General features: G+C 39.0%; 1 protein-coding gene and 1 long non-coding RNA gene across 2 annotated transcripts; both read right to left on the reverse strand.

Moving 5' to 3' along the window:
* Window positions 1-1304: 1304 nt before the first annotated feature.
* On the reverse strand, window positions 1305-3466 carry LOC108440261. The gene is made up of 3 exons (XR_001858822.2): window positions 3315-3466; window positions 3061-3200; window positions 1305-2887 (listed from the first exon to the last, which is right to left on the reverse strand). It is a non-coding gene; the product is annotated as an uncharacterized LOC108440261 (long non-coding RNA).
* A 2174-nt stretch (window positions 3467-5640) lies between these two features.
* Window positions 5641-16297, reverse strand: LOC108440257 (E3 ubiquitin-protein ligase TRIM39-like). The gene is made up of 8 exons (XM_017719044.2): window positions 16193-16297; window positions 15400-15493; window positions 11198-11754; window positions 10985-11080; window positions 9372-9605; window positions 7270-7408; window positions 7127-7162; window positions 5641-6877 (listed from the first exon to the last, which is right to left on the reverse strand). Exons 2-8 carry the CDS (start codon window positions 15464-15466, stop codon window positions 6330-6332), a joined length of 1677 nt encoding a protein of 558 aa, XP_017574533.2. The 5' UTR covers window positions 15467-15493; window positions 16193-16297; the 3' UTR covers window positions 5641-6329.
* Window positions 16298-22867: the final 6570 nt, after the last annotated feature.

Raw genomic sequence — 22867 nt, forward strand, 5'->3', positions numbered from 1 at the left:
TATTATTCCTAAAGTCGTGCTTAAGTCATGAATGCTTACTTATTTGCAGTAAACCTTTTTGGTTTTAAGAGTAGTAATGTGTTTGTGTTTCTCACGAGTGTCGCGTGATTCTAGTAGTGATATTTGGTGTCAGGCACATCCCTGACACGATTCTGTCTGGTTAAAATCACATGTTGATTTTATGCTGCTTGGTTAATTTGTTATTCCTCCTTTGACAGGAGTCAATGACTCCACATCATAAAAGGAGACCATACCCTCCTTATAATCTACAAGCACTCCCACCTCCTGGTGCTTCGCTCTCAGGGAGAGGAGAACTGAGGGACCAGCAAGAGCCTCATTCCCATATCTCTTTGGTTCCACCATGTTGGAGCAGTCCATGCTGAGTAGCTACATGTTCAGAAGACCTGACAACTGAAAGATAAAGATTTGAGTTCATAGCAAGTAACACCCTATAAAATCCATAGTCTGTCCACCTTATTTTTCACAAGACCACTGTGTTTTGAGATTATGGCTGTAATATCTGGTTATGGAATATAAGTGTTGCTCATTATCAGTTTTAGTGATATAACAGGTGTTTGCTCACTTGAGCTATTCTTTAGTCTCTCTAAGGTGTTTCTGGGATAACATGCAATTTGTACCTGTCAGTACAGCTGAGTGAAAATGAAATTACAGCAAGAACAGCAATGTTACAAGCGTTAAAAGCACAGAGCACTTCAGCAGACATGAGACTATGGCTTATGATAATGACTCATAATGTGAAAAAGTCAAAAAGCCAATTGTTAGCATTAAAATCTGTGTCCATTACATGGAGCAACATTATAAAGTGCCAGTTGAACATCATTGTTTATTACTAAGACTCACTTTTACTTTTTTACTCATTATATTCTCTTTATAACTGGTTACATTCTGCCCTCACTAGCAGGCTGAACATGTAGCAATAAGCTAGCTGAGTATGAGGCTAATGCTACAATAATAATAGACAGACTTTAAGTTCAACCTTGTGAATAAAGCATTACTTAAATCAGTAAATGCATGCCTGTTATGAACAAAAAAGCATGTATTTAAACTAGAGCAAAACTAAACTAGACCAAATAGGGCCGAGCTGACCCCACTCTCCATAACTCTACCATGGTGCACCTACAAAGAGCGTTATCGAAGCCCTGGTTTAAAAACAGATTTCTACATTAGACCATGTTTGATGGTTCTCTGCCTGTTGCTGACTCTCAGTGTAAGCAGAAATAAACAATGTAATGAAATGTCTTTATTAGCCTGAATAATTCATAGGTTATAAATAGGAACTTCAGACTAAAGCATTTCTCTCCCACTGGTTCACGTTTCTGCTGACAGCTACAAACATCAGTATTCAAGCGTTCCAACAACAAAGGTTATTGGACTTGCTGGTATGTATCAGTTCAGTCTATTTTTGTTTTGAATCCATACACCATAAACAGGATGGAAGAGGGTTCTTCAATGGTTCTTTAGTAAAGGAAATGGTTCTATGTATCTATCTATGTCTACAACTGGAAAGCCTCTTGACTTCTCTCTGCTTCTAGATCCTTCTCTTCGAAATTCGCAAGGGAGGAAAACCCTATGAAGCACCTAACATGACACATGAACATAATTAGCAGAAGGCCTATTGTCGCTAAAATAAAAAGCCCTTGGCAAACAACCTCTAATTTCAGTTTTCAGTCTCTCTCAAGTAGTTTCACTCTCGCATGTGTATCCAGTTGTTCTAAAGGTTCATTCCCTGTCGCGTGTCCTCACATGTCTGCCAGGACATGCTAGCAACATGAAAGACATGTCATTCAGACTTTGTAGTGCTAAGATCAGATGGGGAGTATAATTTCAGCAGGTGTCAAAATAATACTGCCAAAATTCTACTCCCCCCAGTAAAATCCCCCCTGCTGAATTTAAAGACACATGATATGCTGTAATCTATGACCCAGAAGTCAGCAGAACCAGTTAGTCATTCCAGTCATAATGCGACCCCAGAGATGAGAGGGACATAATTATGACAGGTTCACCTTCTGACTATGTAAAAGCTGCTGACTTTTCAACCAAAATTAATCCTACATTTCTACCATTACAACTACAGTTATTACTGAATATTTTTGATTATTGGCAACTCTTTTATGCAGTACTGTAAACTAATTTGCTCATTTTGTCCCAGCTATGAAAGCAACGAAAGTCTGGTTGCTGAATAATGACGAGAAAAAGCGTCAGCTAATACTGCAACGCCAGGCGATCAGATGTGAACTTTATTGCTCCAAACAGAGGTTTAAAGCTGTGTTTAATATGTCGTAATACTTATCGTTATAACCGAAAGCCATTCAGTCCCAGCAGTTCTTAAATACTCCAACAACAACCGTTTCTAAAGCATCACGGTGAGAGTCTTTATTTGGCTTTAGATCCTCTTGTGTTGTTTGCTGTGAATGGAAATGAAAGATGAAGCGTCATTTACACACAGAAATAACCTTAATAATCCGTAACGTCCACGAGTTTACGTGAAGCGCATGCACGCGAGGGGGAGTCGGATTCTGCCGGGGAGTCGGAATTCGGCACAACACCGGCCACGAGGGGCACCAGAACAAGGAGCGAGTCCCGAGCTGCGGCCTCGCCCCAGTAGCGAGGAGGCGGAGCGGCGGGGTCTAAGTCCTTCTCGGCTCGGGTGCGCCTTTAAAAAGAGCAGCAGCAAAAGACTGAAAGAGCTGAAAAGCTCAGTGAAGAAAGTTTTAGCCACTGAAAAGTGGCCAGCGTGGCGTTCCTTCGCTTGTGTTCACTTTGGGTGTTTATTCGGATGAAATTTAAGTAATGGCTGCTGCAACCCTGAACCCTGTCTCCAGTGTCCTCCTTGAGCCTGGGGTAGCACCTGCTACAATTTCATAACCTGGAAAATAAATAAATAAACAAACAAAGAAACACACACACACACACACACACATACACACACACACACACACACATATATATATATATAATGCATATATATATATGCATTGCTGATAGAAGACATGATATGTATAAAGATATTTTCTCATATTGATAGGTTGTACATTGCACCTGCTGCAATCATGCAGCTTGATCTGCTGCAAATGATCCCTCCTTGTTGGGTTGTACTGCAGGCACCAGCGAATCAGATTGCAGCATTCAGTGCAGAGTGATGGGATTGGATGAGCAAATCCAATTTTCACCCTAAAATACTGAAATATTATATTACTGTACCTTATGAGAAATCACACTAAATATGTATTCCATCACTGCATTGTATTTATATCATACTTATAAGTACTTGTTAGTGTATATAAGTACCCTACTGTAAGTGTATCTTCATCCTGCTGAACAGCTGGACAATGTCCTGGAGGAGGGTGATGGGCTTTTGGTATTTCTCTATCTTGACCCTGCTCAGGGCTGTAATTGGATACAGAGATGACACAGTGGACACACTTTAACATTTGTCAATGCATCACACCCCTGACCAGAGATGCTTTTCTATGCAGTTTTAACCACTGTGGTTTTAAGACAAATGTTTGTTTTAGAAATATGTGTAAATTTTAACTTTGGGGAAAATCTGTCTTTAAAAGCCGTCATTAAAAACTTTAAAATACTTAAATCTTGGAGTATTACATAACTGAGTGTACTATCTATATGTTTTAAATAAATATTATTTATATGGTGTTAACACAGTAATTGCATTATTGAGTCATTTGACCACCTTGTATTACAAGTTACAAGGGATAAAATAAATGGTCATTCAAATACAGTGGTTGTACACTTGAACTGTATTTTAAAGTACACTTAAGTAGCCATTGAAAGTTACATATTACATAAATTGTGCACTACAGGTAAAATGCTTGTATATAAGGGTGTATGACAGGGAATGCTATGTGTGTATTTTAGTACATCTTAGTACATACTCAAAGTACATACTTTAGTATACTGAACCAGTATTACAAGAACACAAGGATTCATCAAATATACTTGACTGTATTTGTAAATATGTTAATAATATATTGGGGCTATATAACCTTATATATTAATTTTGTTATTAAAGAGCACACAAGTATCAAAGTACAAAAAATGTAAATGTACCTTCAAAGGTACAACAGTGGCTTTACGGTCCAACTGTGTACCTTAAATAAGTTTTTTTCCCAGACTAAAAGTAGATATTTGTACATTTTCATAGTCAAATGTTTTAAAGCAACAATAATAAAATAAAAAGCATCGAGATGAGACGGGGTCTGTGGAGTCAGTATAACTTAGGAGATATCATTTCAGTGGATTATGGTGCAGTTATGTTCCCTGGCTAACGGGACTGAAATGAACCTTTGAGGGTCCCACCCCAGCGACAGGAGGGATACTGCCTCAGAGACAGTTTAGTGCCTTTATTTCTGAGAGTGTACTTGTGTACATTTTAAGAGTGGCAAAAATGAAACATCACTAGTATGCCTAGTATGCATAAAGCATGACTTAAATACATATAAAGTACATATCAGTAGTGATTTAGTACAAATTAGTGGTTCCAAAATAACAGAGTTTAAGTATATTACTTCATTAAGACTACTTTAGCATACTTTTTAAGGTAGGGAATGCAGTTTAACAAACTGGGTAGAGTAATCCTCCACTATGAAAAAAAAGGTCTTCCCCTTTTTTATCTCACGCAGCTCCAAAATGTCTGCAGCCACTCTTTGCAGCGGGCAGCTAACTATAGACTCCCCATAGGTGGCCTTTCTCTTGGTACTGGGGACCTGCCTCACACTGTTCACACCAACACCTTATGTCTACCCAATATGGAAAGTGAGTTATATGTCTGTCTGGCCTTTTCTCAGACTTGTTCAGCTGAAAAGAGGCAGAGGAAGGCCCACCACAGAAGTGTTAAAGGAGGTGAGGTGCAAGCACTGGGGGAATCATTACCTGCACTTTTCTCTCAACTGCAAGAGCTGTGAGCACAGTCTGACATAAAAGCACATCTATTACAGACAGACAAGTGTATTATGTACACAGCTTCCTGAGGCTGAGAGAAGAACCCCTTACATGTCTGAGATGAACACTGTGAATCCCCTTCAATTCACGGCACCAGTATTGCAATATCTGCATTGCTACATTGCAAAGACCTTACCTCAGAGCCATCATGTGAGAATGAGTAGGTTAGCACTGCCCCAACAGACTCTTTAAAATGGTCTGTATCTATCTTCAATGGGACAGCAAAGTAAGTCAGTGTTACAATAGGAGCAGACGTGAGCACCCCCTTCAGGTAATCAACAGCAGCCAGTTGCCGGCAGAGAAATCATGGAGCTAAACCAAGAAGAGCTGATTCATCTACGGGGTACAAGGGGTGAGAGTATATAATAAATACAATTTAATACTTTCAGTATTTTCAAAGTATATTTTTTCACAATGCAGTAATAAAACTCACTTTCTAAAAATACTCCTGAGTTTTGTTAATGTGTAAGTAGTGAATTACTATAGCAATTGTTTTTAATACATTATGCAAAAATATGTATTTGAAAACTAGTACCTATACAGTCTATATAATACATTATACAAATGTTTAACTAAATGTTTATTTAATAAATGATTTATATAATGTAATTATCATAATATTATTTTTCAAAAGTGTTATCAAACTACTTGTAACCAGTGATGAAAGCATGTTTTACTAATATAGTTTAGCATGTTTAAGTACATACATTTGCTATTACAACACTACTACATAATACAACCTTCAAAATAAATTGAATACAATTAAGTTTTTTTTAATCATCCAGGCATCATACTGTGCATTTGCAACCATTTCAACAAATAAAGCTCTGTGATGTTGCTTTTGAAGGCTTAAAACACTAGATGCCGGGTTCCTATCACCACCATTGTGAATGGTTCTCAGTCTGAAAGTTTCTCTAGAACGGACCACTGCAACTGAGCATTTCACCAAACCACTCTGAATAACTGTGTACATGCAACAACTGTGTACAATAACTTGCACCCAAGTTTTTCACTCACCTGTACTCCTGTACTCTTGTGATGTGACAATAAATCTGATTTGATTTGATTTGATTTGACATCATAATGAAGAAATTCCCTCATATTACATATTGTACTAGATAATGTAGAAAAACTGCGGGTTCTCAGATAAGAGCTCTCAGGGCTCTCAGACACTAGTAATTCATGGGTGCAGAATGAAGCTTTCAATTACATCAAATTTACTCGGTAGTATAGTAATTGTAAAAGTATTGTAATTTTATAATACACAGGGCTGTAAGTAAACAGTAAATAACAGTTTCTCGAATAGTGTATCAGAAAACAGTGTGCCTGTCATAGTTACAACTGAAAGTTTATTCAGTCGTTGATACGGGTGAGATGATCAGGGGAGCTGAGTTTTTACCTCCATCATTTTTACAGGGACTGAAGAATGGATAGAGTTTGTCAGTGAAAGACTGACCAGTGAAAGAGTAGATATGAGATCTGGACTCCGCATCATAAAAGGAGACCAGACCCTCCTCATAATCCACAAACACCCCCACCTTCTGGAGCTTCTCTCTCAGGGAGAGGAGGAATGGGGAATCAGCACAAGCCTTATACTCATTCCCATTCCTCAGCCTCATAGTCCAGAATCCTTTCAGTGGGCTCAATGCAATCTTCCCCTTCCTGTTAACGGACTCTCTGGCGACTCCTATATCCCAGTCAGTCTTCCCACTGACTTGCACCTCATAGTAAAATCTCCCTGAGGAGAATCCCTCCTTTCCCAGAGCACAAGTACATCTGTTAAATCTCTTTGGATTGTCAGGAAGCTTCTGTTTTCTGTTTTCATCTCTCACTTGTTTTCCATCGTCGGACAGGATGAGTTTGGGATGAGCTGTATCAGCATCCAGAGTCACATCCACTGAGAGAAACACACAGTGTGTGATATGAATATACAGATAATAAACAAATTTATCATCCAGTGATGATCCATCACACTGTAAATTTTGAAAAGGGTTTGTAGTAGAATGAACCAAATTTTACAGTGAAATATGAGTAATAGACCTTCATATAATTTGGGTATAAGTGGTGCAATGATGATTTCAAAAAGATAAAATATAAAAGCATTTAAAACAAAAAGAGAGCAAATAATCCAGAAGCTACACTGTACCTGCAAACTGCTGAATCCTCTTCACTTCTGTTGAGACTAATTACGATAAAAGACATATTTACTCAGTTTTAAAAAGTTGATTCAAATCCAGTCTTGGAGTTTAATAAAAGTTAACACAAAACATTTTTTCATTTGTTTCTCACCTGCTTCACTCATCATGTTCTCCACACCTGTCTGAAGTTGAGACAGAGCGTTTCTCATGGGCTCTACACGCAGATAAGGTTGAATACAGATGTCAGTCCAGTTCTTGGTTTGTGGAGGTCTGCACAGTGATGGGTAAGCCTACAGTCCAGCAGGAAAGAGAAGAAATCCCTCAGCATGGGCAGTGATGTTGTGTGATGTGCTGCACTATCTCAGGGTGGGTGTGGGGAGGGCAACTGGTTAAAAAAGTGTCACTAAAGTGCCCTTTACAGTGGCAAAAACGAGAGGACGTACCCTATTAGCTGCGATTTACATGGGAAAATGATTGAGTGCCCTCGAAGTTAGCCCCTTTAGGCTATGAATTATGATGTGATGTGCCCTTAAGAGCAAGAAAGTTCAATAATGTGTCTTAATCAGGGCCCTTCTAATGCATAAAACATAATACAATGCCCTATAAGTCTTTACAATGGTCTAAACTTGATGTATTCTTATTTACAATGCAAAAGGGTGGCATTATGAAATGCTCTCTATACTGCCCCTACATGACAGTCTCCCAAAGGGTGCCCTTTCCAGTAGAGAAATTGGGATGCAGTGCTGTAGAGGGTACTCATACAGATGGGAAAACATAATGAAGTACTCAAGTAGGTGCTCCTCTAAGGGAGACATGCTTTTCCACTGGATCAAATGCGATGCAGTGCTGTAAAGCGTGTTCCTACATGCGTGAGAATGAGGGGAAGTTTCCTAATGATGCACCTCCAGTGGAGAAAATGTGATGTGGTGCAATAGGTGTCCTCACAACGGGATAAACTTCTCTACAGGTGCTTTTGTGATTCAAAAGCTGATGTCTCCTCTTAGATAATTTACACAAAATGCACATAAGATTTTAAAGTTTGGTGTGAGCTGCTTTTTCAATTGACTTAAGCATGACTACTACTGACTACTAAGGCCCCAAATCACAGCTTTGTCATTGACATTATCATGTCTGCCTGTGTGTTTATGTTGTATAAACAAATATTAATAGTTTCCTCTGTGTCTTACATTGGAAGTGTTTGTGAAATAAACATTTTAAAGGTTTATAGTTCTCTATGTAATGTAGGGATTTGTTGATAAAATATATCTTTGAGTTATCATTAATAAAAAGTTTGCAGCAACTATTAATTTAGAAACTATTAAACTAGAAGAACAGAGTCATTGTATCTAAGGCCCAGTCAGCCTTAGGTAGGAAAGTAAGGCCTAAGGCTTCTAGGCAAGAGGTGTCTGTGCCAGGCACTGCTTAGAAGGCCTTAAGAGATGAGCTGTAAGAAATACTGCCTTTTTATTAAAAACAAGCTAGCTTTTGGTGAGGAGATAGATAAGCAGCAAGCAGGAATGGGTCATAACTCTTAAATAATAAAAAAAGCCATTATGGAGAAGTCATAAAAATGGTCCTTTGGTCAGACAAAGCATAGAGGTGTCAAAAAGTAAATTTAACATAGCAAATATAATGATAGCCAATTGAAACCTTAGGATGGTTGGAGAGGAGGAGTGAAGACAGCGCCCGGTGGAGGGGCAATGAGCATATTTGAAAAACATTATAAAAACTGATGTAATGTGTTTAATCTTTGCATTTTTGGCTACCCGGAAGCCGACTTGTTACCTGAAACTTAATAAAAGTCTTTCCTTCAAAAGAACCAATGGCTGAAATTTGGTTTTTCATCTTCTTCATTCTTGCAAGAAAATCTTTTTAACTTTTTGGCGGTATTGCTTTTTATATTTTGCAAGAAGGTTTTTAATCTTCTGATTTAATAACCTTTTTATATTAGAAAACAGATTAAATTAAAATTAGAATATCATTTAAAAAGTTAATTAGTTGCAACATAATACTACATCGGAGACCCAGGGTGGAGGCTGGACTGCTCTGGATCCTGACAGTAATCTGAATCACCTGATAATATAACGTTATTCTTAATCAAGGATGAATACTATTTCATCATACATGGTGCATCATAGCTTTTTGTGTGCTGGATGGGCCCCATGTTGTACAGTGGGTGCCCTTTTTCATTTTTTCACCCTTGCACTTTAAACAGCCTGAGTCTTCCACTGGAGCAGATAGAGGGTCACTGACCTGTAGGAGGTGTAGGTGGTCCTCAGTGTGGGAGAGCTGCTCCAGCTCAGTGTCTCTCCTCTTAAGCTCAATGATTTCCTGCTTCAGCTCTTTAATGAAGTCATCAGCCTGCTTCTCTGCTGCTTTCTGCTTCTCCTCCATCGTCTTTACCAGCTCAGCTTGGCTTCTCTCAATGGAGCGCATGAGAGCAGTGAAGACTTCAATACTGTCTGCAATCTCTTTCTCTGTGTTTCTCTAATGGAAGAAAAATGAAACAACTAACAGTGAATGCCCATTACTACAGCAACAACAACTAGCACTGCTTAATCTCTCTTAAATACATAAGCGTGAATGTAAAAGAGGTTGTAGCTTAGTTGAGAACTGGACTGGGTGTTAGTTAGCTATCTGGCTTATTACCCAGACTTAATTTGTGTCTGATATCACATTAAGATTAAGATGGCCTTATGTAGAGTTTACAAGTACACTGATTGAACTGGCTCTGAACTTGCCCCTTCTGCACTTTGGTCCTGTGGTTCCTCCCTCTGATATTCAACAAATCACTTAATTTCATGCATTTTTCTGCATCTTGTCCAAATAGCCTATACATTTTATTACACATCCACTTTCAAGCTTTTTGAAGGTTTTCTTCATTTCTCTGTTTCTCCAGCTTGAATAACTAATAAATAAAGGGAGCGTCCCTGAAAGGCAAAGTTCAAAAGCCAGCATCTCTGATGGTGTGGGGGTGTGTTAGTGCCCATGACATGGGTAACTTGCACATCTGTGAAGGCACCATTAATGCTGAAAGGTACGTACAGGTTTTGGAGCAACATATGCTGCCATCCAAGCAACGTCTTTTTCAGGGACGTCCTGCTTATTTCAGCAAGACAATGCCAAGCCACATTCTGCACGTGTTACAACAGCGTGGCTTCGTAGTAAAAGAGTGTGGGTACTAGACTGGCCTGCCTGCAGTCCAGACCTGTCTCCCATTGAAAATGTGTGGCGCCTTATGAAGCGCAAAATACGATGACGGAGACCCCGGACTGTTGAGCAACTGAAGTTGTACATCAAGCAAGAATGGGAAAGAATTCCACCTACAAAGCTTCAACAATTAGTGTCCTCAGTTCCCAAACACGTATTGAGTGTTTTTAAAAGGAAAGGTGATGTAACACACTGGTAAACACGCCCCTGTCCCAACTTCTTTGGAATGTTTTGCAGGCATCAAATTCAAAATGAGTGAATATTTGCAAAAAACAATAAAGTTTATCTGTTTGAACATTAAATATCTTGTCTTTGTAGTGTAATCAATTGAATATAGGTTGAAAAGGATTTGCAAATCATCGTATTCTGTTTTTATTTATGTTTTACACAACGTCCCAACTTCATTGGAATTGGGGTTGTATTTTCAATTAAATACAGGGTTGAAATATCATGTACATCATTGGATTCTGATTAATTTTTTTTTTACATTTTACAGAGTGTCTTAACTTTTTGCTCCAGGAGCAGCCCGCACAAATAGCAGCCCATCAGGAATTGGCCCAGAGCTCCTGATGGCTAGTACATCTCTGGGACTGAGTTATGTACCAAATGAAATAGAATCTGCAGAAAAAGGAAGTCAAAACATATGCTTCACTCACTTTTCTGAGCTCTGCTGAGTCTTTCAAGTCTTTGATCTTCTTCATTCTGTATTGCATCATGTGCTGCATTTCTGTCTGTGTCTTCTCCAGCTGTGACTGTGAACAGAGAAGAAATGATCTACTTTTATATTTCAGTGAAATGTTTGGTTTTCTTAACAAATGTTTCATTTTATATGAATGCTAAAAATTGATGTTAATAAGCTTTTCCCCCACCTTCATTTCTCCAACTGCTTCCTCTACAGGAACAGTCTTGTGCTTCTTGTGGTCTTTCACAGTGCAGTCCATACACACACATGTTTTGTCATCTCTGCAGAACAGCTCCAGGGGTCTCCTGTGCTTCTGGCATATGTAGTCCTCTGGGTTTTTCACTGGGTTTATTAGTTTGTGTTTCTTAAGTTTTGGAGTATTATTATGAGGCTCTAAATGAAATTTACAAAATGTCATAACACAATCCAGACAGGATTTCAGGGCGTTCTGTTTCACTCCAGTGCAGACATCACAAAGAACCTCAGGTTTATTCAGACCACCTTTCTTCTTGAAGTGATCTACAACTTCTCTGAGTGCTGTATTGACCTTGAGTTCTGGTCTCTTGGTGAATTTCTCTTTACAGACTGGACAGTGACACTGCTCACTGTCACCCCAGCATGTTCTAATACATTTCATGCAGAAGTCGTGTCCACATGGAATAGAGACTGGATCAGTGAAGACATTCTGACAGATAGAACACAGGAACTGATCTTCAGACAGGAGACCACTGGAGTCAGGAGCAACTGTGGATGAGTGGAAAATATGAGACACTTATATATAATTTATTGTATAAAAACACTGGTGATCAAAAAAAATGCTGAAACATTTTTTGATGTAGTAATTATAGATAAATACTAAAACAGAAGGAGATCAACTAACTAAGAGTGTTTACTTACCTCATCAAAATTTCATGACTGTCTCACAACATTTTGTTTTACTTTTTTAATATTAAGTCTTCTAAAGAAAAAGCTTTCCTGTATTCTACGTTATTGTCCTGCCACTGGCCAGTTATTATGTGGTTGGTTGACCATTCTTAGCACAGCAATGACACTTACATGGTAGTGTGTGGTTATTGCATGAGTGCTGGGGAGGGAGAGTGTCAGAACGATTCAAAGGGCCCTGAAACACAGGGGCCCACAAAGATTGTGCTATTTTTCACATGTGATTTCTTGGCTTACTGAAAGATTTGTGAATGAAGCACTTCATTCATTAAATGATAATTGAAGGCTAGTTTTACATACAGTGCCAACAGCAATGCATCATCTAATCTGTCACTCTTCCTCTGGGTCCTTGTGAGTAAACATTCAAGGGTTCATTCAACCCAGCCAGTCTGTAGGAAGAGCTGATCATTTTGTAAATGCCAACAAAGATACGAATTTTGGAAATGGCAACAAAAACACAAATCAGGTTCTAGGAAAAAAATAAATAGATGAAAAAGAAGGGCACAACAAAGGGGAAAGACAGCATGACCAATTTTTTCAGAGGTAAAGATTAGTTATAAAATATAATGGAGCTCTTAATGGAAAAAAACTCATGCTATAATAACATTGTAATAGATCACTGCCAAATGTAAATAATGCAGTGGAGCCATCTAAACAAACCCATTCTAATGTAATTATTTGTGTTTTTGAGTTTCTCTCAAAAATCAACGGCACAACATTCTGTTTTGTTCATTTTGTTGTGTTCTCTCAACCACTGAAACATTACGGTTTAGCTTAAAAGTGAAGGTGAAGTAGAAAGTAGTCTGCTGTCTGGTCTGTAGGCCAGGCTTTATTTTCTTCTTCTATCTGTCGGCTTAAGTGAAGTACAAACTAAATTGTTTATATCCTATAAAAGTTCATGATAGAGTTTTGCTTCAACAGCCATGATGCAGTGCAAAAGCAGCAAACACTGTATTATTGCATACATTGATACTCATGTTGTTTGTATTCTTATATGTATGCTAGACATGACAGCATGATGGAAGTAAGAGTAAGAAATTATGGCACTAAAACAAAAATTGAAGTCATTAAAATGTCAGTGCAGCTTAGTGTTGAAGGTTTCTGCTAAGATAAATGAGGTGAGGCAAGGGGCCCATGTTGAAATAATCAGAAGATCCACAACAAGTGCCTCTGTACAAAGGTATCAGCAAAGCGAGGTTGGTGGGAGACACCTCAGCTGAGAGTGAGAGTGGTCCACCACCCAAATATATTTAGCCAAGCAATGTGGTAATAAACTGACCTCTGTTGAAGGGCTAAAGTTTCTAACTCTACTCCATCAAGATGGTACTACAAAGTTTCTGTGCATGATATCATGTCCATTTCAGTTTCAATGCTGTGTTAAAAATGGCTCACCACCCAAAAAATATCTATTCTACACTGGTACAGTGTTTTCAAACTGACCGATAGTTAATTATATAGATAATGGACGACAGAGCACAATCTGTAATTATATGCATAGTGGATATATAAAGTAGGGGAACCTCAAATGTCATCATCACCATCATTGGTGTTAACCACTTAATCCAGATCACGGTAGCAGTTGGGACAGCAGAGGATCCCTCAAAGGTGTAAGTATCTAATAAACCTGTATCCCAGTGTTTGTGCATGTGAAGTTTTCTGGATGGATGGTTTTAGATCCATTTTCACACATGTGGTATGAAAAGTAAACTAATAGAAGTAAAACATTGTAATAACTTGATGTCATAATCTGTGCTGTCTGACTGACATAACTGGCCTTCAACATGACACTGAAAACATAAAACGTATTTCATTCTGTTGTTACACTGTACTGAGTTGGCCGTAGCTTTTTCTCCTTACTTCCTTTGGTGCATGTGATGAAGATTCAGCCAGAAAAGAGAAGGACAAACAAGAATGTGATGCTATTATAGTTCAAGGACGTTTCATGTGTCATTTTGTAACTCTTCATTAATCAGCTTGCTCTGTAGATAGCATCACAGCATTAACAGTCATTTTGGCACTCGGTTTTGAGGGGAAGGATTGGGGTCTCACGGCAGCCTTGCTTTATGTGGGTCTATCGGATTTCTTCATAAAATAAGAAGGTGGAGCCCACTTTGAATCATTGACACTGGCTGGTTTTATTACTAGTGCCAGTTGTTGTGAAAATTAATGCTCATATTTATTCCCACCTCAAACCACTTTTGTATTACTTTCATAATATTTATTAAGCCTTCTAAAGGAGCAGGTTCCCATGCATTCTTCACTGATGTCCACACACCACCCACAGTGGCTGGTCTGCAAGCAAAATGCTCAGCTGCTTTATGTCTTTCAGAACTTTGAAATTTCATCTTAAAGTTTATCTTAAAGTTCATTATTCATAGATCACAGCGATCAGCAGGCCTTGCTGTGGGCATCAGCAAGGTGGTTTGAAAAACCACCCAAAATCCACTTTCACTGATCTGCAGAGAAATATCAGCCAATATCCCAGCCTGAAATTGACCCAAAATCCACTCTATATCCTGATATGACTCTGTTTTGACTCTGCATCAATGTCACGTATTACATGTGTTTTGGTCCAGCACAATCTCCTGATGTCTCTGGAGGACTCCTGCAGTGACTCTGTCTAGAATGCAGAGCACATCATGTGAGCATGGGGCTCTGTTGTCACTGACACGATAATGAATAATATTCAGCTTTGTCTTTCAAGTTTAATTGATGTCAAGTATTATAAACAATCGATAGCTCTTATTACAACTCACTGTAAATGTCTGTAAATCTGAATAACAAAAATCATTCACATGCAAAAAAGTATTTATCTTGCCCTGAACAAAATATTACAAGGTATTCTGTGCATCAATATACGGTACACCAGCAAGGTGGAGCTATAGAGCAGGATCTCTGTGTCTGATGCCATGCACATGTTAGTGTCGCTGCTGTACTAAGAATGGTCCACCACTCAAATAATCATTGGCCAGCACTCCGGTCCTCAAAAAATAACTAATGATGAGTGAGGTAGAGGATGGATGGCACCAAAGTACAGTCTATATTATCACCCATAGTCAATCAAAAAGGTAGATGGACCTCAGAAGTACAAGACAGGAGTATCTAATACATTTTATCTGAGTAATTCTTTTTAACTGCCAATGTGATATTAAATTAGATGTACATCATCTTACAACATTGTCCTACAAAAAGAAGAATGAAAAGTAGACTGATAAAAATAAAATAGTGAGCTATACATGCCATCTGACTGACACCACTGTCATTACTGTTGCTGTAATTGTTAAAACCTCAAAGTGACACTGTAAATGTGAAAAGCATTTTATTCTACAGTCAGTAATCTGGCTTTACTTTGATTTTACTGTACAGATACAGATAAGATTAAATTAAGATCATCCTGAGTTGAAAAGAGATATTTCACTTATTTGTAAATGAGCTGTGTTAACTTACACTTTAGAGGTAAATCAATGCTGCTCCTGCTGCCATCTCTTGGTTGTTGTGATGAAGATTCAGCCATTTTCTTCCTCCTCCTCCTATTTCACACCTTTCAGTAAGAAATTACATCACTCAGTTCACACATTCAACACAATGTGCTAAAATGTGCTTATGTCTGGTCAAATTTCTAACCATCTTCTACATCTGTGTCTGTTTTTTTTTTATCTTTGTGTTTGTTTTGTTTTGTTTTGTTTTTGCCCATGTCAAATTCAGCAACCAAACAGTAATTGTGCATTAAAATGTGCAGAAGTGTGTTCTCTGTTGAGGATGTCTACTTATGTTAACTTAGAAAATTCGACACAACATGTCATTAGAACAGGAGTGCCCAAACTTCTGCAGAGACGCTGGAGGTCCTGAGATAACGCTGTTCTGTATCTGCAGACTGTAAAAGCTCTTTTCCTCTTTATACTGAGCATCATCACAGCTCTCAGCTCAGTAACATCATTCAGTTTCTCACTGTCTGCTCTGTCTGAGTGTTTCTGCTCCTCTGCTTTAACCAGTTAACACAACAACCTTTCAGCCTGTTTTACAGCTCAGCTTACAAGCTCCATCAGAGAACATCAAATATTCTTCCTCTTGTTTGAGACAATAATCACATTATAGTCAACATCAATACTACAGCTGTTGATTTGATCACTTTCTCGATGTTTAACGGCTTCATCTGACTTTGTTTACTGGTCTAGTTCACCGTGATGAAGCTCACACTGACTAAACTTCTGATCTATGAATCTTTCACTGAAGTACATACCTTTATTTCGCTCTGTCTTTTTCTCTGAGAGTCGGAACTGTCCGTGTTTCTGAATACCCAGCAAGTGAAGAAGCTGTTATTTGACACGAACTTCCAGCTTTGATCTCTTTCACTTTCTCTCAGGAAGTACTGGAATGTAAGATAAGGACATTCTGTTTCTCAACATAATGCAGACTGCGCAGTTCAGTTGGAAGGTTTAAAAGTAATACTACTTCATAATATTGTAACTGCATCTGTACTCGGAGAAATGCAGATGAAAAAAATCCTTGAGTGCAAAAAAAATGTGCGTTTTTTCTCTTTTTCTTTACATGAATATAGAGAGGACTGCAAGGTTAGGAATGGCTGTGTATTAAGTTTATATCTTCTCTTGTATTTCTTGTTTTGAAATGCACACTTTCAATTTTGCAATGCAAAATCATTAATATGCAGTAGAAACATTGAAGGAGGGAAAGAGGAAGCAAAAGAATAAAAACAGGTGAAAATATGAACTTGCCTTGCCAGAGGTGTTATAAACAGGAAAAAGGAGACAAAGACAGGAAAGGAAAGGAAACAATGTTCAGACATCAAGCAGCATATTCATAACCATTTCATGTAATAACTTTCTGAAAGGGAGCTTTTAGAGGCAATAACTCTTCAGATGTCTGGTTCCCATCACTATCACTGTGAACAATTCTGCCTGTGTAAGTTTCTCTTAAATGGTGCATTTGAGCTCAAACAACACTGAGTGTCTTTGTTTACATATTAATCACTTAATAATACATACTGGAATTCCCCATTTAAGGTGCTTAAGAGATTTTCAATCACATTCAGCCTGTTTGGAAGCTCCACATACAATTTCATTACCTGATGAAATGTTAGTCTCACAGTAAAGAGTAAGCTCTAACATCTGAACCTGATCTGACTTTCTCAGTTACAGTGAGAGGGTCAGAGATCACTCTGGCCACAATGTAGCACATTTACAGCTCTGGACTACTTTCACTACATGTTCTTCATTTTTACTGAGGCCATTGGGTTCATATTACTGAGATATTTAAGAGTTCCACGTTATGTTTTAATCATTTAACCACACTGATGATTTTTCTATGCACAGAATGATGGTCAATACTGATGCCAATCCAGTTGTTGGTGTGTGGAGGTCTGCACAATGATGGGTAAATCTACAGTCAGCATGGGCCATGTTGTTGTGCTTCTCCTCCATCATCTCAAGCAGCTCAGCCTAGCTTCTCTCAATGGAGCAGATCAGAGCAGTGAAGAGTTCAACCCTGTCTCCTTTCTCTTTTTTTGCATTTCACTTTAACTACATAACAGTGAATGGTGGTTCTGTTTATATACAGAGCTTTAACCACTCTACAGAATTAAATGTTTAGGATGTTTAGGCTTGATAATAATCAAAGTCTCTCCCACCTTTTTCTCTTCATTTTCATCCTCTATAAGAACAGTATTGTGACTCCTGTGGTCAGTCACTGTGCATAATTGAAAAACATGCACACTTAAAATGGTAATTCAGAGGTTCTTTAGTAAAGATATTGGTTTTGTTTTGGTGTAAGTAAAAGGTTCTTTACATTCTGAAAGAATTCTTCAGACTAATAGAGAATGTGTTGTATACAGTTCTATACAGAATTGTTTTGAAAAGGGTTCTACATAGCACCAAAAAAAGGTTCTTCTATTGTTACAAGTTTGACATCATAACAGTAAAAGAACCCTTTGAAGCTCTATAAAACCCTTTTCAAAAAGGTTCTACATAGAATCATTAATAGAACCATTTAACGAAGAAAAGAACCCTTTAATTACAGGAAGGGTTTTTTGAGCGTTCATGATTCTATATAGAACCATTTTCTTTCCTAAAGAACCCTTTAAGAGCCATCAATTTTAAGAGCGTATGTCTGGTCAAGCTTCATTTCCCTGGTGGAGGTCACTGAGGTAGTTGGCAAGCTCTTCAGTAGCAAGGCACCAGGGGTGGACATGATTCGTCCAGAGATGCTTAAGGCTCTGGATATTGTGGGGCTGTCGTGGCTGATGCGCCTCTACAATATTGCATGGACCTCAGGAACAGTACCCTTGGACTGGCAGACCGGGGTGGTGGTCCCCATTTTAAAAAAAAGGGACCGGAGGGTGTGTGCCAACTATCAGGGTATCACACTGCTCAGCCTGGGAAAGTATATGCCAAGGTGCTGGAAAGGAGACTTTGATTGATATTTGAACCTCAGATTGAGGAGGAACAATGTGGATTCCGTCCCAGCCGTAGAACAATGGACCAGCTTTTCACTCTCTCGCAGATTGTTGAGGGGGCGTGGGAGTTTGCCAACCCAGTCTACATGTGTTTTGTGGATTTGGAGAAGGCTTATGACTGGGTTCCCCGAGATATCTTGTGGGAGGTCCTCCGGGAGTATGGGGTGCCAGGGCTACTACTGCAGGCCATTCAATCTCTGTACTCCCAGAGTGAGAGCTGTCTCCACTCCTGTTCATGATATTCATGGACAGGGTTTCAAGGCATAGCCAAGATCAGGAGGGCATTATGTGTGGAGGCTGGAGGGTGGCGTCTCTGCTATTTGCAGATGATGTTGTTCTTTTGGCTGAATCACATGGATCTCTCCAGCGCTCACTGGAGCGGTTTGCAGCTGAGCGTAGGTATGCAGATCAGCACCTCCAAATCTGAGTCCATGGTCTTGGCCTGGAAAAGGATGGCATGCCCACTCCAGGTAAGGGGAAAGGACTTGCCCCAGGTGGAGGAGTTTAAGTATCTCGGGGTCTTGTTCACAAGTGATGGGAAGAGGGATCGTGAGATCAGCCGTAGGCTGGGACAGGCGGCAACAGTAATGCGGTCACTGTACCGGACTGTAATGGTGAAGAGGGAGCTGAGCCATAAAGCGAAGCTCTCTGTTTCCCGATCAGTCAACATCCCAACCCTCACCTATGGGCATGAGCTGTGGGTAATGACCGAAAGAATGAGATCGCGAATACAAGCGGTGGAAACGAGCTTTCTTCACAGGGTGGTGGGCTACACACTATTCGATAGGGTGAGGAGCTCGGCCATCCGGGAGGAGCTCGGAGTAGAACCGCTACTCCTCTGCATTGAGAGGAGCCAGCTGATGTGATTCGGCCATCTGATTCGGATGCCCCTGGAGGGATTACATCTCCAAGTTGGCGTGGGAGCGGCTTGGGGTCCCTGGGAATGAGCTGGAGGAAGTTGCGGGTGACAGGGTCATCTTGGATTCTCTGCTCTCCCAAGAGCTACCGCAACCCTATCTGGACTAAGCGGTTAATGATGATGATGATGTCTGGTCATCTCTACAGCTCCAGGGGTCTCTCATGCTTCTGGCATATGTAGTCTTCTGGATTTTTCACTGGGTTAATTAGTTTGTGTTTGGACTGCTCATAATGTTGCTGGTTAAAGCAACTTGGGCTAGACTGAAGCATGTTTTTAGTTCCTTTTGACTAAGTGACTGAGCTGTGGGTTTTCTTTTTTCTTGTCTCGCGGCTGTCACTCTCCGGCCATTTAGGTTGCCACACTGCTGTGTTTTAGTGTTTGTAGGCTATGCTGTGCATGACGATGGGGGGAGCTTCTTTCCTAGTTCATTGCCTTCACTCCCCTGAGATGCTGCTCTTTTGTCCCTACATTGCTTTTGTTTGAATTCTTTTATGTGTGTTTACATGGCACATATGTTATGTGGGTGAAATTCCCCCAGGTGGCATAGTTGAGTTTTTAAAATTTTCCACAGGTGCATAACAGTTATGGATGGAAAAAAGGAGCAATCTTTTGTTATAAAAAAATAATAAAAAAAATAAAGCAAAAACTTATTTACTATATATATTCACTATATATTTTATTCACTGTGAGAATTAGGTCACATTTCTGCAATGGATCTCACAAAATTTTTTATCTGTATGTGATGAGAACTCTCGGTCTAAATGACAGAGATGGGATTGTTACTTAACTTACACAGCACCTTTACTGCCTTTTGTTAAAACTTTTAATTTAGCCATTATTTGATTTACACTAACCATTCACCGTGATGCCTTAAGTGAATGCAAAGCCTACTTACCATCACCATTAGCTCAAGAATTAAAAATATTCAACTACAATATTACAGTCAAAAATAATTTTATTTTTTAGTAATTTTATATACTCTGATTTGTACTCATGAGACCGAGCACTTACATATTGATATGGCTTGATTTTAGCCATAGAGAACACAAGTAAATACTTTTTCAAGTGCCTCCAGTAGTGCTATTATCCTCCAGGTTGTGTGTCTACTACGAGCTTTTGCGCAGCTGCTCACATGGCCATGCCTCCTGGGCTCATTGGAACCAGCACCAGCCGGTAGCAGGACGCTACAATATTAACACTCAGATCGTGACACGCCTAGACCTATTTCCCATGCATTCTTCACTGCTGTCCACACATTACTGTAAGGATGAGACCACAGATGAAGGTCCAAGTCTACAATCAGATCCAAGTCTAAAATGCAGGTTTACTTTATCTCCAGATTACAAGAGAATACAAGTTCAAAACCAAGAAAATCCAAGCACAGGGGAATGTATTCAAAGCCAAAACAGCCCAGAGTTGAATATCTTCAAAAAAAAAAACAGAGTAAAAAAAAAACTGGCATACACAATAAAATGTATAGCTCAGACTTCAAAGTTAATAACTAACAAATTTCACACTAAACTGTTGTATTTAAAAGCCATATAAAGCCTTATAATTAACCAGATTCAGAATAACTTTAGTTTAAAAAAAGTCAGTAATGACTTGATAATGACCTTTCCAGGCAAGAAGGGGGACTTCTGGCAACTATCCACAGTGGCTGGATATATTCTAGATATATTAGTGAATATGAATAATTGCTGATGAGTTATTATTTGGGTGGTGGATCATCTCAGCACATCAGCGACACTGATATGTTGACAGTGTATAGCACCGCACAAAAGTTAGAGAGCACCCTTCATCTACTTCATTTCCAGTCAAATAGGCTTACAACCCTGTTTCCAAAAAAATTTAGATGCTATGCAAACGTAAATAAAAATATTCAGCTCTAGTCCTTTATCAGTGTTCCATTTCTTCATTAACAGCAGGATGTTTGTGGTTTGTGGATATTTGATGTATTATTGTGAAATAGTTAATATACATGATGGCTGTTTTCAAAACAATATTTAGGCATCTTTAAATTTAATATTTAAAAATATGACATTGTCAGACATTATACAACCTTTAATTTTTAAAATCTATTTTAAGACCTATAACGCTGTAATGAAACAAGTTAAGAATCTGTGGGAACTGTGGATAATATTTAAAAAGTGGAGGGCTTCTATTTTGCCTTATAACATCTTGCATGTACACTATACGGCCAAAAGTATGTGGAGACCCCTACTAATTATTGAGCTCAGGTGTTTTAGCCATACCTATTGCTAGCAGGCGGATACAATTAAGCACACAGTCATGCAATCTCCTTAGACTAACACTGACAACACAATGCAGAAGAATTCATTGACTTTAAACATAGAATGCTACTTTCATAGAATGGCTCTTTTCCCACAAGACAGTTTGTTGAATTTCTAATTGCAACAACAGCTCAGGCACGAAGCAGAAGACCATGCAGACTCATAGAGTGGGGCTGTCAAATGCTGTAGCATGTAAAAATGGCCTATCCTTTTCTGCATCACCCACTACAGAGGTCCAGACTGTCTCTGGAAGAAACATCAGCACAAGTACTGCGTGTTGAGAGCTTCATGAAATGGATTTCCATGGCAAGCACACACACCTAAAATCACTATGCACAATTCCAAGCGTCAGCTGGAGTGATGTAAAATATGTTGCAAATGGACTCTGGAGTGGTAGAAAAAGTGTTCTCAAGTGATGAATTGCGTTTCACTGTCTGGGAGTCGGATGGACATATCTGGGTTTGGTTGATGCCAGGAAAAAGGTACGGAATGCATAGTGCCAACAGTAGTCCAAGTGTGGTGCAGGAGAAATAATGGTATGGGACTAGTTTTCAGGGTTTGGGCTCAGCTCCTTAGCTCCAGTGAAGGGTAATGTTGATGGTACAGCATACAAACACATTTTAGACAATTAAATATTTCCAACAGCTCCTGTTCCCCTGTGCACAAAGTGAGGTCCATAAAGACATGGTCTAATAAGTTTGATATGGAGGAACTCAAGTGGTCTGCACAGAGCCCTGATCTTTGAGATGAATTGTAATGTCAATTGTGAGCCATGCCTTTTCATCCAACATCAGTACCTGAACTCACAAATGCTCTTTTAACTGAATGGGCATACATTCCCACAAACACATTCCAAAATGTTGTGGAGAGCCTTCCTACAAGAGTGGAGGCTCATGTAGGTGAAAAGGGATGGCAACATCCATGATTTAAAAATGAGATGTCCAACAAGCTCATAGAGGTGTATGGCCAGGTGTCCACAATTTTTTGGCCATATAGCGTATCTCTCCACCACTAATACATTTTTTAAAAATCTAAAACAATGAAAACAATAAAACAATTAATGACAACAATTTAATGCAATATCTTTCTGAGAGGGAGCTTTTAGAGACAATATACATTTCAGACATCTGGTTCCTACCACTATGACTGCGAACTACTCAGACTCTGCAAGTTTCTTTAGACTGAAGCATTTTATATCAAACCACTCAGAATTCATTTGTTTACATTTTAATAATT

Source organism: Pygocentrus nattereri, chromosome 2, assembly GCF_015220715.1.
Source record: "Pygocentrus nattereri isolate fPygNat1 chromosome 2, fPygNat1.pri, whole genome shotgun sequence".
NCBI lineage: Eukaryota > Metazoa > Chordata > Actinopteri > Characiformes > Serrasalmidae > Pygocentrus > Pygocentrus nattereri.

Bases quoted from the DNA above. Each gene is read 5' to 3' on its own strand.
- LOC108440257 (XM_017719044.2), bottom strand. From the start codon at position 15,466: ATGGCTGAATCTTCATCACAACAACCAAGAGATGGCAGCAGGAGCAGC. The intron at 11,755-15,399 runs GTAAGTTAACAC...ACTCATCCACAG, and splicing joins CATTGATTTACCTCTAAAGT to TTGCTCCTGACTCCAGTGGT. The intron at 11,081-11,197 runs GTGGGGGAAAAG...CTCTGTTCACAG, and splicing joins AAGCAGTTGGAGAAATGAAG to TCACAGCTGGAGAAGACACA.